Source organism: Pogoniulus pusillus, chromosome 35 (assembly GCF_015220805.1).
Source record: "Pogoniulus pusillus isolate bPogPus1 chromosome 35, bPogPus1.pri, whole genome shotgun sequence".
Lineage (NCBI taxonomy): Eukaryota > Metazoa > Chordata > Aves > Piciformes > Lybiidae > Pogoniulus > Pogoniulus pusillus.
Genome location: NC_087298.1, coordinates 13823892 through 13839909, shown reverse-complemented (window position 1 = coordinate 13839909; position 16018 = coordinate 13823892). Strand labels below are relative to the sequence as shown.

General features: G+C 64.6%; 1 protein-coding gene across 1 annotated transcript; it reads left to right on the top strand.

Moving 5' to 3' along the window:
- The first annotated feature begins 102 nt into the window (after positions 1–102).
- On the top strand, positions 103–15198 carry USP20 (ubiquitin specific peptidase 20). Its single transcript, XM_064171016.1, has 24 exons — positions 103–219; positions 3181–3291; positions 3612–3665; positions 4465–4527; positions 4640–4747; positions 5345–5441; positions 5607–5676; positions 6127–6240; positions 6944–7022; positions 7342–7780; positions 8350–8487; positions 8743–8855; positions 9239–9411; positions 9765–9859; positions 9966–9999; positions 10350–10395; positions 10624–10804; positions 11340–11466; positions 11557–11726; positions 12252–12333; positions 12631–12739; positions 12997–13099; positions 13330–13401; positions 13642–15198. The coding sequence occupies exons 2-24, from the start codon at positions 3211–3213 to the stop codon at positions 13800–13802; spliced, it is 2709 nt and encodes a 902-aa protein (XP_064027086.1). The 5' UTR covers positions 103–219; positions 3181–3210; the 3' UTR covers positions 13803–15198.
- The last annotated feature ends 820 nt before the right edge of the window (positions 15199–16018 follow it).

Sequence of the window (16018 nt, the reverse complement as noted above, 5' to 3'; positions counted from 1 at the left end):
AGCGCCGCCGCCGGCGCCTCCTTTCCTCCCGCCGCGCCCCGCCCCGTCGCGGCCCGGCCCCCGCTCTGCGCCTCGCCCGCCGCTCCGCCGCCGCCTCGCTGCGCTGCTCGGGGCGCCGCGGCCCTTCCCCGCTCCGGGCCCTGCGGCCTACCCGGCGGCCCGGCCCGAGGCACAGCCCCGCGGCGGAGCGGGGCCGGTGGCGCCCCGAGCATCCCGCAGGTGAGAGAGCGCCGCGGGCGGGGGGCGATCGGGCCGGGGCCTATCGCGGCCGCTGCGCCGTGGATGCGGTACCGCGGGGAGCGGCCGCGGCGGGCCGGGGATGATGCAGCAGCAGCGACCGGGGGGCTCCGGGCGCCGCCTCCGGCGTCCCGCGGTGCCGGGCAGGGGTGGGCCCTGCAGCTCCTAGGGCCCAGCGCCTCCCCCGGGCTGACAGCAGCCTCTGCGCCCCCGACCCGCCAGTGCAGCCGGCGGCACGGGCAAGGATTTGCTGCGTTCGGCTTCCCTCCGTGCAGCTGCAGCCCCTGCTGGGACAGGGCTGGCTGCGTGCCGGGGGCCTGCCGCGCTGCGGGGTTCCAGGGCAGCACGTCCCGTGAGGTGCCGCTCCGCTGCACGGCTGCCGGCTCCGGCCCGCAGCGACGCATCCCTGCCGGAGCCTTTGCCGCGCAAAATGCCTGCTCCCGGGGCGCGATGTGCTGCAGATGTCGAGCTGGGCACCGGCAGTGCCTGGCGTCTGCTTCTCCCTCGGCAGCAGGCGGCTCCGGGAACGTTTCGGCCTCCAGTATCCAGCATAACATCTTGCTGCGAGCAGCTGCAGGCTCTGCTGGGGCCGGGGGGGTTATGCAAGACGCGGGGACAGAGCTGGCAGTTGTTGTGCGGATGAGCAGTGTGAGGACCTCTTTCATTCCTCCCCGCGGTCGCTGCCCGGCCCCTCTGCGTGCCTCACATCCCTGCCAGCTGCTCTGGCCGTGGTGCTAAACCTCGCAGCCGCTTGGAGCAAACGGCCCCGAGGAGCCGAGGCAGCGCCGCGCTCTGGCAGCAGCTTCAGCCGCTGGAAGTAGGTTGCAGTCGCTGTGGAACTGTTCTGACACGTTCGTGGCTGTGCTGCCACGGCCGTGCTGCAGGGAGGCCGAAGGACCTGTTCTGAGTAGCTCCTCTCTGCCCAGCACACAGAGCACAGCGCAGGTCCAGCTGCGTGGCAGTGCTTCCCTGGGCACCACCGCGGGCCGAGTGTGCCACCCGCGGGCTGTGTGTGCTGAGGGCAAAGCCGTGGGCAGCCGGGGTTGAACACTTCCAAGGTGTTCAAGCCAAGCCTGGGTTGGGCACTTAGTGCCATGGTCTGCTTGATTGGGTAGGGCCGGGGGCTAAGTGGGGCTGGAGGAGCTCTGCCACCCTTCTTGAGCCTATGACTGTGAGCAGGCACAGGTCAAGCCTGCCCTGTGTGCTCAGGCAGGGCTGGGAGGCGGAGGTGGAACTTTGCCTGTTCTGTTAGGGCAGCCCTGGGGGAGGTCAGATGCCCGTGTGGGGGAGCCTGCAGGCGTGGCTTGGCTTTTGAGGAGGGGTCCCGCAGCAGGAGTTAAACCCACCCCAGCCAGCAGACAGTGAGCTCCAAACCCAGCTCCCACCCAGCTTGAGCTGTGAGGGTGGATGGGGCTGAGAGCATTGTAAACCACTTTTGCTTATTGGGAAAGGGATAGAAGCCAGGGAAGGAGAAGGAGCAAGCAGGGCGTGGGTGCTGCTGCCTGGCTGGGTGGAGTTGGACGAGCTGACGCCTCTGGAGAAGGCTCTGGTGGAAGGAGCCAAGAGCCTGGAGGTGTCCCAGTTCTCTGTCCCTCAGTGGTTCTGTGCTCCTGTCACTTGTCTGTTGCATCCCCTGCTGCACCGTGCCCCTGGCTGCTCTGCAGCTGCCTGGGGCTGCTGAGCTTCCCTTCCCCTTCCCCAGCTGCTGGCCACAGCCACTGCTGCTTTCTGGCATGCAAATCCCATTCCTTCCCCTCCTGCTTTGCTTTGCTCTGCCAGTCCTGAGGAGCACTGGGGAAAGATTGCTGTGGACTCATGCCTGGGGTTGTGTCGTGCCCAGGTGCCAGGAGCTGCCCAGGCAGGTGCTGCTGAGGCTCCTTGGCTCCTCTGTTCCCTCCCTTTGTGCTGCTGTAGTGGCTGGGGCCAGGTGACTCTGGGAGTTCTCCCCGAGGCTGGCAGCCTTGCGCTGGGCTCTTGGCAGAGCTTGCCAGGTGGTTTGGGCTCCCCAGGGCTGGTTCCCTTGCAGCAGGCAGGGTTTGGCTGCAGCTGGGCTGTGATCATTGCTTCTCCTCTCCTCTTTAGCTGCCACCAGTGAGGCTACTTACACTGCTCCAGCAACACAGGACTCCTCTCTCTGCAGAGCTGCCTGCTGCTGGGACAGGAGCAAAGCCTTTGATGTCCCCACGGCCCCCGTCAAAGTGTTTGTTGTGCAGCTGGGAAGTTCTTCATGCTGGTGCTGCTGGGGTGGCACAGCACTGGGGCAGGCTGGCACAGTGCTGGCACACCTTCTGCAGCCTTTCAGAGGTCTGGGCCTACTGCTGAAGTGGTGAATCCTCAGGGGCGGAGGCCTGGCTCTGTCTTCCAGAGCTTTTGCTGCCCCTTGGCCCAGCTCTCTATGCCAGCTACCATGTTTGAAGGTGTGCTGAAGCCTCGTGGTGGGTGTGAGCAGCAGATCATCAGAGCTTGGGCAGCAGGAAGCCCCTCCACAGCACACCGTGTGCCTGGCACGGGCTGCAGTGCCCTTTTCACCTCAGTTTCATGCTCAGCAGCTGAGTGGATTTGTCTCTGCCCCTGCTGCCTGTGTGTGCCTGGCAGGAGGGAGGCAGCTCAGCTCCCGCCCCCGCTGCTGAGCTGGCACAGGGCAGCCCCTGCCTGGGGGCAGAGGGGAGCTGAGCAGTCCGGTCGGGCTCGGGAGCCAGGAGCAGCTCGTGTGAGGCAGGCAGGGCTGGGGCAGCTCTCGTCTGCTGCTGCAGGGCTGCCCCCTGCTGCGGGCGGCCACGGAGAGGGCAGGCAGGGTGGCAGTGCCCGCGGGTCGGGTTTGGTCTCTGAACCCTGCAGGTGGGTGTTGTGCTCCTGAACACACAGACCCTGCCGAGTTCTCCTCCTAGGAGCCGGGAGGGCAAACCCGGCTGCGGCTGACGGGAGCTGTCCTTTCTTGGCTAGGAAATCAGCTGCCGGGCAGCGGTGGTGAGAATGGGGGACACAAGAGATGTCTGTCCCCACCTGGATTCCATAGGGGAGGTGACCAGGGATGATCTGCTGCTCAAATCCAAGGTAGGAGGTGTCCTGCCCTCAGTCCTTCCCCCTGCAGCTGTGGTGCTCGGGGTTGCATGCTGGCTCCCTGGAGAACATGCTGCCTGCCTCCAAGAGGAGGGCCAGCAGCTTCGCCCGGCCGACGGCCCCTGCCTGCGGGCAGAGGCAGGCTTTGTCTGAGCCACCTCTGCCCTCTTCTCCTGCCCAAACGTGGCTCAGAGCCTGCAGAGTGAAACGCTGCAGGGTGGTGAGGGCCCCTGCTAGAGGAGACTCCCAGCTCTGAAGGCCTTGGGTTGCTTCAACCCAGCCAAGCAATCAACCTCCTTCTGTCATCCCTGCAGGGAACCTGCCAGTCCTGTGGAGCTGTGGGACCAAACCTCTGGGCCTGTCTTCAGGTAACTGCTCTGTGGCACCACTGCAGCAAAACAGAGGAGTGCACTGGAGAGCACCCCAGGGTGGGGGCCACAGGAGAGCTGCCCACTGGTTTTCAGGTTCCAAGGAATCCCCTGTGTGAAAGGCCAGAGCTGTCAGGGCTGCCAGAGCTGCCAGGATGTAAGAGCTCACCCAGAGCTGAGTGCCCTCAGCTGGTCCCAGCAGCAATGAATAAAATGCCCACTGGTGACTCTGGCTGGGTCCTGCCTCTGCTAGCAGCTGTGGAACCCCAGAAGGGGACACCCAGGGCAGCAGTGCAGAAGGGACCCAGGGTGGCACAGGGACTGGCTGGGGCAGTCTGGGATGCCCAGAAACCTTGAGACTGCTCAGGTGAGCTGCCCAGTGGAGCAGCTGCCTTGGAAGGGAGCCTTGGCCTGGGTGCAGGCCTGGCTCCAGCTTTGCTTTCTGAAGCAGTTCAGGTTCCCAGCAAGGCTCCTGGTGGTGTCCAGTGTCAGGAGCTGCAACCCAGCAGCTTCCACCTCGACTTGAGGTGCTGGAGCCCTGGAGCAGGCTGCCCAGAGAGGTTGTGGAGTCTCCTTCTCTGGAGAGCTTCCAAACCCAGCCGTGTGAGCTGCCCTGGCAGGGGTTGGGCTGAGTGAGCTCCGGGGGGCCCTTCCCGGCCCTCCCACGCCACGATGCTGTGCTCTGCAGCTGGGCCTGGGTCCGAAGCAGGTCAGGGAAGTGGCAGGGGCGGTGCAGGAGCTGATGGGAGCCCGGGCAGGGCTGTGCTGCTGTGCCCACGGGCTCTCTGCTCTCTCCTAGGTCGGGTGCCCCTACGTGGGCTGTGGGGAGTCCTTCGCCGACCACAGCACCCTGCACGCACAGGTGACTCTGCCCCGCGGGGCCCTCCCTGGTGGGCAGGGGCTGGCAGCTCCCTCAGGGGGCACTCCAGCCCTGCCCCGGGGCCAGGGCCATGGTTTCCCCTCTGGCTCCCCAGGCCAAGAAGCACAACCTGACGGTGAACCTGACCACCTTCCGCGTCTGGTGCTACGCCTGCGAGCGGGAGGTGTTCCTGGAGCCTCGCCTGCCCCCTGCTGCCCCCACGGTGGGTCTGAGCCACAGCCCTTGCCCAGCTGCTGCTGAGCCAGCCTGGCACAGACAGGCCTTTCTTCTGCTGGCAGCTCTTGTGCCCAGGGCTTACCGGGCCTGGGATTTCCCAGCAAGAAGACCTGCAGATGGCTTTGTTGGCCACTCTGGCTTCAGTTTCAGCCCTTCCTGGCCCCTTCCATGGGGCTACAGCTCAAATACTGGTTCAGTTTTGGGTCCCTCACTGCAAGAAGGACACTGGGGGGTGCTGGAGCATGGCCAGAGAAGGGCAACAAAGCTGGGGAGGGGCCTGAAGAACAGGGCTGGGGAGGAGCAGCTGAGGGAGCTGGGGGTGTTTAGTCTCCAGACTACAGAACCGTTGTCCTCGGTGCCAGGGCATGGCCCACAGAGGCTGCAGCTGTCAGACCAGAGGTGCTCAGGGCACTGCTGCGTGTCCCCGAGGCACTGTTTCCACCTCCTGGCATTAGTGAGGGCAGCAGAGACACTGTAGCAGGTTCCTCTGCAGTGCCTGTGGGGCTGGCTGGGTTGTGCCTTGGCTGCTGTCCCTCCCAGGGCTTTCAGAGCAGGCCTCTCAGGTGCCACTTCTCTGCCCCAGGACTGCCCCCTGCCTGCTCACCCTCTGAGGGCTGTTCCCATCGCAGTGGCCGACGAAGGCGAGTCTGAGTCCGAGGATGATGATCTGAAACCAAGAGGTGACTGCAGCAAGCTGTGCCAGGCTGGGGGGCTGATCCTAGGGCCTGCCCCAGCAGCAGAGTGTGGAGACTGCCTCGGAGGGGCTGAGCTGGCTCTGCTCTGGGGGCAGGGTGGGCAGCAGCACAGCTGGGCAGGCTTTGACGCTGCTCCTGTCTCTGCCCTAGGCCTCGCCGGGATGAAGAACCTCGGGAACTCCTGCTACATGAACGCAGCGCTCCAGGCGCTCTCCAACTGGTAGGTGCTGAGGCCTGGCAGGGGCTCCTCTGCCAGCACGGAGTGGCCACAGTGCCTCTGAGCTGAGGCCTTCCTGAGGCTTGCAGGGGGAGAGCAGCCAGGCTGGGGCAGGAGGTGAGGAGCCACAGCAGGGCTGAGCGAGCAGGGCAGTTCTGGAAGTGAACCTTCACCACTGAGCTGGGAGCTCACTGCATGGGAGATGGCACAGCTCTGCAGCCTGCTGCTGGTGCCACTCTGGCAGCCCTTCTCACTCCCAGCCAGCCCCTGAGCGCCAGAGCCAGCCTCTGGCAGCAGCTTCAGATCAGCCTTTGTCACTTCCAGGCCTGCAGCTGCAGTTCCTTCTCCCTCCCTTTGAAGCCAGGGTCTGAGGTCTGCTTTTGGGAGGCTGCAGGCTGGGGCAGGAGCAGGGCAGTGCTTTCTGTGCCCTGAGCTGCCCCCTCTCCCCTGCAGCCCCCCCCTCACACAGTTCTTTCTGGAGTGCGGGGGCCTGGTGCGCACGGACAAGAAGCCAGCCCTGTGCAAGAGCTACCAGAAGCTGGTGTCGGAGCTTTGGCACAGGAGGCGGTGAGTGGGCACCCAGCCCCCGCGGGCACTCACCAGGGAGGCCTTTGCCCTTCAAGGGTTCAAGTGCTGCAGAGGTGGAGGTGCTGGGGTTTCCCCAAGCAGATCTGTGCCCTCCTGGGCACGCCGATGCCAGGGGCAGGAATAGTGCCAGGCTCACAGGCTCACAGGATATTAGGGGTTGAAGGACCCAAGGAGCTCATCCAGTCCAAACCCCCTGGCAGAGCAGGACCACACAGTCCAGCTCAGGGCACACAGGAACACATCCAGTCAGGCCTGGAAAGGCTCCAGAGAAGGAGTCTGCACAACCTCTCTGGGCAGCCTGTGCCAGGCTCTGTGAAGCAGAGTAAAGAAGTTCCCCTTGTGCTGAGGTGGAGCCTCCTGTGCTGCAGCTTCCATCCACTGCTGCTTGTCCTTAATCTGAGCACTGGTACAGGGAGCCTCCCTGTGGCACTGCAGGAGAGACAGAGTAAGGGAGTGCTCTGGGCCACTGCTGAGCAATTTAAGCTCCGGGAGGGGAGATAAGGAGGAAATTCTTGACAGTGAGGGTGGGGAGACATGGCACAGGTTGCCCAGGGAGCTTGTGGATGCCTCCTCCCTGGAGGTGTTGAAGGCCAGGTTGGATGAGGCCTTGGGCAACCTGTGCTGGTGGAGGTGTCCCTGCTGCAGGCCTGGCAAGCAAAGTGATTTCCTTTTGTCTCCACAGACCCAGTTACGTCGTGCCCAGCAGCCTGTCCCATGGCATCAAACTGGTCAACCCCATGTTCAGGGGCTATGCTCAGCAGGTGGGGCCCGACCCAACCTCTGGCAGTGGGATGTGGGCAGTGTTGTGGCTGCAGCCGTGCTGCTGGTGGGCAGAAGGAGCAGCTGGAGCTCAGGAGCTGTGCCCATTTGTAGTGGTCTGCTAAGCTCTGGTAGAACCCTCTCCCCCCGCCGCTGGAGTGGGCTTTAGATGAGGTTTCCCCTCCAGCGCTGCCTCTGGCTGGCACCAAAGCAGTGCCCTTTCCCCTGCCGCTGTCTCCCTCGGTGGGCAGCATCGGAAGGGGCTGCGGGCGGAGCCGTCTGCTGCCGCGGCCGTGTGCGAGGGCGGCGCTGCCGTTGCAGGACACTCAGGAGTTCCTGCGCTGCCTGATGGATCAGCTGCACGAGGAGCTGAAGGAGCCTCTGGCGGCCGAGAGCAGGCAGCTGGAGGGCGCCGAGCAGGAGGACAAGCGGGAGGGCGACCGCAGCCCCTCGGAGGACGAGTTCCTGTCCTGCGACTCCAGCAGCGACAGGGGCGAAGGCGATGGTCAGAGCCGGACCTCCGGGGGCGTGAGCAGCAGCTCCCTGGCCGAGACTGAGCTGCTGATCCAGGACGAGGCCGGCAGGGGCATCTCGGAGAAGGAGAGGATGAAGGACAGGAAGCTCTGCGGGCACCGGCGCAGCAACTCGGAGCAGGTGGACGAGGACGCAGATGTTGACACTACCATGATGCCAGTGGATGGCAGAGCCTCACCCGAGATGCTGCCAGCTCCTGGTCCTGCCAGCCCGTGCAGGACACCAGGTACAGCCCTCTGGCAGCACTGTTCTTTGCCGCCCTGCACAGAGACCGCCTGGCGGGGCAGCGGTGGGCACCGGGCACTGTGACTGCCTGCTGGGGCTGGCAGAGGCCTTCCACCCGAGGTTACCCTCAGTGGCCTCTCCAGCAGGGCTGTGCCCCCGTGGGCTGTGGGGTTTGTGCAGTGGTGTGTGTCAGGGGAAAGAGGAGCAGCAGTGAAGGTGTAGGTGTGGAGCCAGCTCCACCTGCACAGCTTCTCTCTGCAAGGCCCTGCCTCTGCCAGCTGGCACCGGGGGCTGCAGGGCTGCGTGGGTGCAGGAGGCAGCCAGGAGCGAGCTGGCAAACCTCAGCAGTCACAAGTGTGAACAAGTGGCAGGTTGGGGTTTTGTAGCTGTGATCCTGAGCTGTCCTCTACAGCTCTGTGCAGGGAGGGAGCTGCAGCCCCCAGCCTGCACGAACGAGTCAGCAGGCACTGAACTGGGCGTACTGGGCAAGCCCTGGTGCTGGCAGGCAGAGCTGGGCTGCCCTTGCCAGTTGGGCTCCTCTGCAGAGCTCTGCTGCTCTGTCCCGCACAGAGCCTGACAACGACGCCTACGTGCGCTGCCCGTCGAGGCCCTGCAGCCCTGCCCACCCCGACCTGCACTCCAAGCTCTCCAGCAGCCCTCCGCGCTCCAGCCCGGCCAGGATGGGCCCTGCCTACGTGCTGAAGAAAGGTACAGCCCCTCCCGCTCCTGGCGGCAGCAGGCAGCAGGCAGCAGGCAGCAGGCAGCAGGCAGCAGGCAGCAGGCGTGCAAGCGGTGTCTGAACATGCAGGGCGGCACTGGCCCTGCCACTGCCTTGCGTGGCTGCAGCACCGCTGAGCTGGGGGGCAGCTGAGCGTGCCCTGTCTGTGCCCTGTCTGCTCCCAGCCCGGCTGGGAGGCTGGGGGGCAGCTGAGTGTGCCCTGTCTGTGCCCTGTCTGCCCCCAGCCCAGCTGCAGGCCTCTGGCAAGAAGAAGAAGGAGCTTCGCTACCGCAGTGTCATCTCCGACATCTTCGACGGCTCCATCCTCAGCCTGGTGCAGTGCCTCACCTGTGACAGGGTGAGTGCCCTGCTGTGTGCCAGCCTACTCTCCCTCCTAGACCTCTGCTGGGAGGTGGTGCCCCTGTTCCAGACGCTGTGGCATACAGCGGGGCAGCCCAGCTGAGTGGAGCAGGGGGCAGGCACAGGAGCTGTTTCCCTGCAGGCTCTGTCCTCTTGCCCATGTCACTGAGCTGGCCCAGAGGGTGCCACTCACACCAGGAACCCTCATGCCAAAGGGCCCTGCTGGCAGCAGGGAGCAGTCGTTGCCCAGAGCAAGCTGCTCACGGCCAGCTCCAGTTTCTGGCCTAGCCCAAACCCAAGCAGTGAGCAGAGCTGCTGAAGGCCAGGCCCAGCCCCACGCTGCTCAGAGAGCCCAGACCTCTTCCTCTTGCCTATCTCCAGGTCTCTACGACAGTGGAGACGTTCCAGGACCTGTCCCTCCCCATCCCGGGGAAGGAGGACTTGGCCAAGCTGCACTCTGCCATCTACCAGAACGTGCCAGCCAAGGCAGGGAGCTGTGGGGACAGCTACGCCTCCCAGGGCTGGATTGCTTTCATCATGGACTACATCCGCAGGTGAGGGCCCTCTGCTGCCCCTCTTGCTGTGCCCTGCAGTGCCAGGGCAGGAGTGCCAGCAGGCCCCACTCCCTGGAGCACTTGCTGGGCAGCTGAGGAGTCCTCACTGCCTTCTGCCTTCGGCTCAGGCTTGGCCCCCAGGGCAGTCATTCCCGGTGTAGTTTCCCAAGTCATTCCCAGTTTGACCAGGCACAGTGGGAAGGGCAGCAGGGAGAGCCAGCTCAGCTTTGCCTGCTGCTCTGGGACGTGGGGAGCTCAGGGCCTGCAAGCCAGGAGGAAACCCAGCACCTGCTGGGCCTTTGCATGCCAGGGTGCAGCTGCTCAGTGCGTGAGCCTCGGTGCCCCCTCTGCAGGTTCGTGGTGTCCTGCATCCCCAGCTGGTTCTGGGGGCCTGTGGTGACCCTGGAGGACTGCCTGGCTGCCTTCTTCGCAGCAGATGAGCTGAAGGGTGAGTTGTGTTCAGTGAGGCTGACAGCACAAGCAAAGGAGGGCTGCTGGAGGAGCGCTCTGGAGGTGCTGTGTGCTCTGAGCTGCTCTCTCCTCTTGCCCTGCAGGGGACAATATGTACAGCTGTGAGCGCTGCAAGAAGTGAGTCTGCACCCCCTGGGCTGGGCTCTGCTCCTGCACCTTCACCTTCACGTCTGCCGCCAGACACTGGGCCTGGGCATTGCCCTGCCAAGGGGCATGGACCATCTGCCCTGCCTTGTGCTGAGCTCTGCTCTGGGAGGTCGCTGGGCACAGGTGGCAGAGGTGCAGGGGGGAAGAAAGGCAGAAGGATGTGACTGGAGATGAGGCCTGGCAGGGGAAGCTGCAGTGCTGCTGCAGCCTGGGTCTGCTGCTGCTGCATTCCTCTGGCACTGCACAGCCAGCAAGGTCCAGCCCTGCCCTCTGCCGTCCCTCTGCCCTGGGGTCTCTCAGCTGGTTCCTTTCTCCCCCAGGCTGCGGAATGGAGTCAAATACTGCAAGGTGCTGCGGCTGCCAGAGGTGAGGGACGGCCCCGGGGCACCTGCCCTGCTGCCAGCAGCCCCGAGGGAGCTGGGAGGCTGGAGGCAGGACAGAAGCAGCCCCTCTGCGGTGGCCAAGTGCTGTGCCAGTCAGGAGACCCCTCCCTGCCCTCAGCTGATGAGCCAGCAGCACTGCTGGCCGAGAGGAGCTGAGCTCAGTGCCCGCTGCCGCCCTCTGCCTCGGGCTTCCCTCTGCCTGTCCTTGCAGATCCTCTGCATCCACCTGAAGCGGTTCCGGCACGAGGTGATGTACTCCTTCAAGATCAGCAGCCATGTCTCCTTCCCCCTGGAGGGGCTGGACCTGAGGCCCTTCCTGGCCAAGGAGTGTGTCTCCCAGATCACCACCTACGACCTGCTCTCAGTCATCTGTCACCACGGCACAGCAGGCAGTGAGTCCAAGTCCTTCTGTGCCAGCAGCTCCCCGGGGCAGGTGCAGCACCAGCCCTGTCCTCTGCTCCCCAGCCTTTGGGAAGAGAACCAAGCAGCTCCTGATGGCTTCCTGCAGCTGTGCCAGCCTCAGCACTGGGCCAGCCCAGACCCTTTCTTGTTCCTTGGTCTCTCAGGCCCTTCCCAGGACAGACAAATCAGGGTGGCAGTGCCAGGCTCCGCTGCTCCTGCAGAGATTGCCTGACCAGGAATGGGCTGCCAAGGAGGTTATGGATGCCCCTCCCTGGAGGTATCCAAGGCCTGGTTGTTTGAGGCCCTAAGCAGCCTGGGTAGTGGGAGGTGCCCCTGCCCATGGCAGGGGATTGGCACCAGCAGACCTTCAAGGTCCCTTCCAACCCAACCCGTTCTGTGAATTGGGCTCTTTGCTCTTTCTCTCTTCTCTGGCAGCAGCTGGTGCTGCCTGTGCTGCCGAGCTCGGCCTGGGCCTGCCCGGTGCCCCGCTGCCAGCCCCAGCAGCCTGCTTCTGCCGTGCCACAGGTGGGCACTACACTGCCTACTGCCAGAACGTGATCAACGGGCAGTGGTACGAGTTCGACGACCAGTACGTGAGCGAGGCACACGAGAGCGCGGTGCAGGGCGCCGAGGCCTATGTCCTGTTCTACAGGTGAGCGGTGCCACCCCGCGGGCCCCCGCCCCGGGGCCGGCCTGGCACGGCCGGGGCCCCGCAGCGCTGCCTCTGCCTCCCCTGCTGCAGGAAGAGCAGCGAGGAGGCGGTGCGGGAGCGGCAGAAGGTGGTGTCGCTGGCCAGCATGAAGGAGCACAGCCTGCTGCAGTTCTACATCTCCAGGGAGTGGCTCAACAAGTTCAACACCTTCGCCGAGCCCGGGCCCATCACCAACCAGACCTTCCTCTGCTCTCACGGGGGTGAGGCCCTGCTGGGCACCTGGGAATGGCAACTCTCAGCTCTGCCTCTGCTTCGCAGAGAAAGCTGCAGCTGTGTCCAGGGCTGCTCTGGGAAGGAGGGGACGAGGAGCCCATGGTCCTGCTGCCCAGGGTGGAGCAGTGCTGGAGACAACACTTTGCAGCCTGCATTTGGCTCTCCAGGCGAAGCTGGAGCAAGCAGCTAAGGCAGCAGCTGCCTGAGGGTGCCTGGCAGCCAGGCTGGCACCCAGGCCAAGCTGCAGAGAGCTGCTGGCACCTTCTGCTGTCCTGCCTCTCCTGCCCTCGAGATCACAAATCTCCATCTGGAAACGCAGCACTGGATGAGAAGCTGAGAGCCCTCCCCAGGCTCTGAGCTGCCTCCTGTCAGCAAAGGAACCAGTTCTGGGATTGGAGTTCCCAGCAAGGAAGCTTTGCCCCTCTCAGTTGTGTCCTTAGCAGCAGCAGTCCTTACCCCTGCCCCTCTTGCCAGCCTCCTGCCTCACTGCCCCTCTTGCCTGCCCTCCACAGGGATCCCTCCCAACAAGTACCACTACATTGACGACCTGGTGGTGATCCTGCCCCAGAACGTGTGGGAGTATCTCTACAACAGGTAAGTGGAGTTGCCTCCTGCTGCCTCCCGAAGAGCCTGGGGTTAGTGCCACACCTGGGGCAGTGACCAGGGCACAATCCCCCTCCCGGGGCCCTTAAAGGCAGGCAGTGCCCAGTGAGGGCTGGCAGAGGCTGGGCTTTGGTGTAGCCTCTTCATTCAGAGCCAGCTGAGCTCCATCATGGCAGGCAGAGCACAGAGCTCAGCTGCAGGCTGCCCTCCTCCAGCTGCAGCTGAGCAGGGAGCAGGGCTGGGAAGCATCTCCATGCTCCTGCAGCTCTGTTCTCCTCCCGTGCTCAGGTTTGGGGGAGGCCCTGCTGTGAACCACCTCTACGTGTGCTCCATCTGCCAGGTGGAGATCGAGGCCCTGGCCAAGCGCCGCCGCATCGAAATCGACACCTTCATCAAGGTGGGCACGGGGGGCAGCTGGCAGCAGCCAGGGCAGGGCTCTGAGCTGCTGGGGAGGCTCCACATGCTCTCCAGCACGGCCAGGGGCCTGCAGCACAGCGAGGCAGCTGGAGCAGCACAGAGCTGTGCGTGGCTGCCTGCGGCCACCAGGGCTGGCAAGCAGGAGGAGGCTGTGAGGGTGGGGGAGCTGCCTGGGGTGGTTCTGGAGCGCAGCAAGGAGAGGAGCTGCATCCTGCCTGTCTCTGTCCTGCTCCCCAGCTGAACAAGGCCTTCCAGGCAGAGGAGTCTCCCAGTGTCATCTACTGCATCAGCATGCAGTGGTTCCGCGAGTGGGAGGCCTTTGTCAAGGGCAAGGACAATGGTAAGAAGCTGCAGACCTCTGGCTCGGGGGGGTGAGAGGTGAAGTGGGAACAGGTCTGCTGGGGAGGTCCTCAGTGCTGGCTGCTGTGGCTGGAGCCTGAGTGGGGCTGGGAGCAGCCGCTGGGCTTGGCTGGAGGCCCCAAGGGCAGGGCAGACCTGGCTCGGGGATACCCTGGCTCTGGTGGCACCATGGAGAGCAGCATGGGGCTGAGGTTTGCTCTCCTCCTGCAGAGCCTCCTGGGCCCATCGACAACAGCAAGATCGCACTCACCAAAGCCGGGGGCCATGTGCAAGTCAAGCAGGGTGAGGCTGGTGCTGGCTGGCTCCTCTCTGGGGAAGGGAGAGGTGCCCCATGGGGACTGGGGACGCTGTGCTGTGCAGAGCAGAGCTGCCAGCAGGGCTTCGGTGGCTCTGGAGCAGGTCTCCTGGCTCAGCTTCCCTGGGGCTGAGCAGGGGGAGGTGGCTGAGGACATCCTCAGGCTGTGGGGCACCAGCCTGTCCCTCCCAGGGCTGCAGGCCTGACTCTGCTGCTGCCCCTTGCAGGCGCTGACTATGGGCAGATCTCTGAGGAGACCTGGACCTACCTGAGCACCCTGTACGGGGGGGGGCCCGAGATTGCCATCAGGCAGAGCCTGGCCCAGGCCCAGGAGCAGGAGGCCCTGCACGGGGAGCAGAAGATCGAGGCGGAGACGCGAGCAGTGTGAGGAGCCCCTGGGAGCCAGCCCCCCCGAGGTGGCTGCAGCTCCTGCACCTCTCCTGGGGGGGCAGGGACCCTCCACTGTCCTGTCATGTGGCTTTGGATGTGGTGGTGCTGGGCAGGGTGGGGAGAAGAGCAGCTTCTCTGTGAGCCAGCTCTGGCAGCGTGGGGCAGGAGCCTGCAGCCGAGCTTCTCCAGGCTCTTGTGACCCAGGCCCTCTCCTGCTGGCTCCCAAGGACCCAGCACTTGCAGCTTGCCCCCTGTGCCCCCAGGCCCTGCCTCTCTGCAGGGTTGGCTTTGGGCACTTTGCTTTTCCTCTCCACTCTATAAATGCAATGGAACAGAAGTTATGGAACTCTTAGAGCAGGGCCAGAGGAGGCCACGAAGATGATCAGAGCCTGCAGCAGCTCTGCTGTGGGGACAGGCTGGGGGAGCTGGGGGGGTGCAGCCTGGAGAAGGCTCCAAGGACACCTTCTGGCAGCCTTCCAGTGTTTGAAGGGGGCTGCAGGATTGCTGCAGAGGGACCTTGGGCAGAGGCCTGCAGCGGCAGGACAAGAGGGGATGGCTCCTAAGTGGAAGAAACTGGATTGGGATGAGACAGGAGGGAGAAAGCCTTCCCCAGGAGGGTGCTGAGCACTGGGACAGGTTGTCCAGGGCAGCTGTGGAGGCTCCAAGCTTGTAAGTGATGAAAGCCATGGGGAATGAGGCCTTGAGCAGCCTGGGCTGGGGGAGCTGTCCCCACCGTGGCAGGGGGTGAGACTGGAGGATCTTTGGGGTCCCTTCCAGCCCCTTCCATGAGTCTGTTTCCAGCAGTAGGGAAATTGTTCCTTGGAGCTGGCCGAAGCCACAGAGGCTCCAGATGGCTCTGTGCTGGTGCCAACACCTCCTGGCTTTGCTGCTCATCTCATTGCTGCCAGCAGCTAGCCCCTGCTGAGGGAGCCTCATCCCTCCTCCCCCAGCCCCTAAAGCCAGACCTCGTTTGCTCCTTGCACCTGAGTCCCTGCTTGCAGAGAGCACCGCAGGGAGCTTCGCCTCCTGCCCTGGGCCTCCCCCCTAGCTCTGGGGGCAGCCCCCAGGGGTGGCCCAGGAGTGCCTTCAGCTGGGAGCTGACACAGGGCAGCTCTGGCACAGCCTTTAGGACTCCTTCATCACTCTGTGCCCAGGCTGAGCCTGCTCCTGCTGGGAGCCTGGAGTTGTGCCCAGGCCTGAGGGGATGCAGGGTGAGGGGCAGCCTTGGCCCTGGTGGGGGCAGAGGAGGAGTCACTGCTGGGGTCTCTCCTTGCCGTGTCCCTGTCAGCCCCTGTGTGTCCGTGGTGCCCCCAGGAGGCTGTGCAGCCCCTGCCCACCCTGCTGTGCTTGTGTCACACTGCTGAGACCGTGGTACAATAAAGCCTCTGCATTCAGCCTGGGCTCTGCTCTGCTGGCTACCTGGGTAGGGGAGCAGAAGCCCAAACCTGCTGCAGCCAAGAGGCCTGGCAGGGACCCCCCTGCCCTGAGCAGCAGTGCCCCCTCTGTGCTGCTGCAGGAGGGCACCAGCTCCTCGCTGGGTGCTGAGAGCACCTTGCCCTCTCTCACCTGGTGAGCCCCAGCTGGCAGCTCAAGCCAGCAAGGCAGCTGCAGGGCTCAGGGCCCAAGTCTCCAGGAGCCTCCTGGCAGGCTGCTGCTCAAGTGGCCCACTCAGGGACCCCACGACCCTGGCAGCTTTGAGGAGCTCTGTGCCCTCTGCCCACCCAGGGCTATGTCCTGCCCCCTGGGCCTCGCTGGCTGCCAGAGGCTCCGCTGGGTCCTCAGCTCCAAGCTCACATCTCGCCCACAGCCCTGCCCCCTCGGCAGCTGCACAGCAGCTCCAAGCCTGCCAGCAGCCCCCAGCCAGTGCCCTCCCCTCGGAAGGGGCAATGTGTGCCCAGCCCACAGCCCCAGAGCTGCCTGGCAGAGCCAGGCTGGAGGTTCTCTTACCCTCTGCCCATCAGAGTGCTGCCAGCCCTGCCCTAGAGCTCTGCTCTGACCCCTCCGGCTCGGCTCAGGTGCTGCTGAGGGCCAGGCTGGATGAGGCCCTGAGCAGCTGAGCCCAGCTGAGAGGTGTCCCTGGGCACGGTGGGAGGTTGCAGGAGATGATCTCTGAGGTCCCTTCCAACCTGAGCCACTCCAGAATTCCAAAGCCTTTTTCTTCTCTGGCTGCTCAGAAGTGTCCTGGGAGGTGCCTGGCTGGAAGGAGCTGCTCCT

What these genes read in the sequence shown, in the direction of transcription:
- USP20 (XM_064171016.1), top strand. Translation starts at nt 3,211, where the DNA reads ATGGGGGACACAAGAGATGTCTGTCCCCACCTGGATTCCATAGGGGAG. An exon ending in ATCTGCTGCTCAAATCCAAG is followed by an intron (nt 3,292 to 3,611) that starts GTAGGAGGTGTC and finishes TCATCCCTGCAG; the next exon opens with GGAACCTGCCAGTCCTGTGG. An exon ending in CGCAGCAGATGAGCTGAAGG is followed by an intron (nt 9,860 to 9,965) that starts GTGAGTTGTGTT and finishes CTTGCCCTGCAG; the next exon opens with GGGACAATATGTACAGCTGT.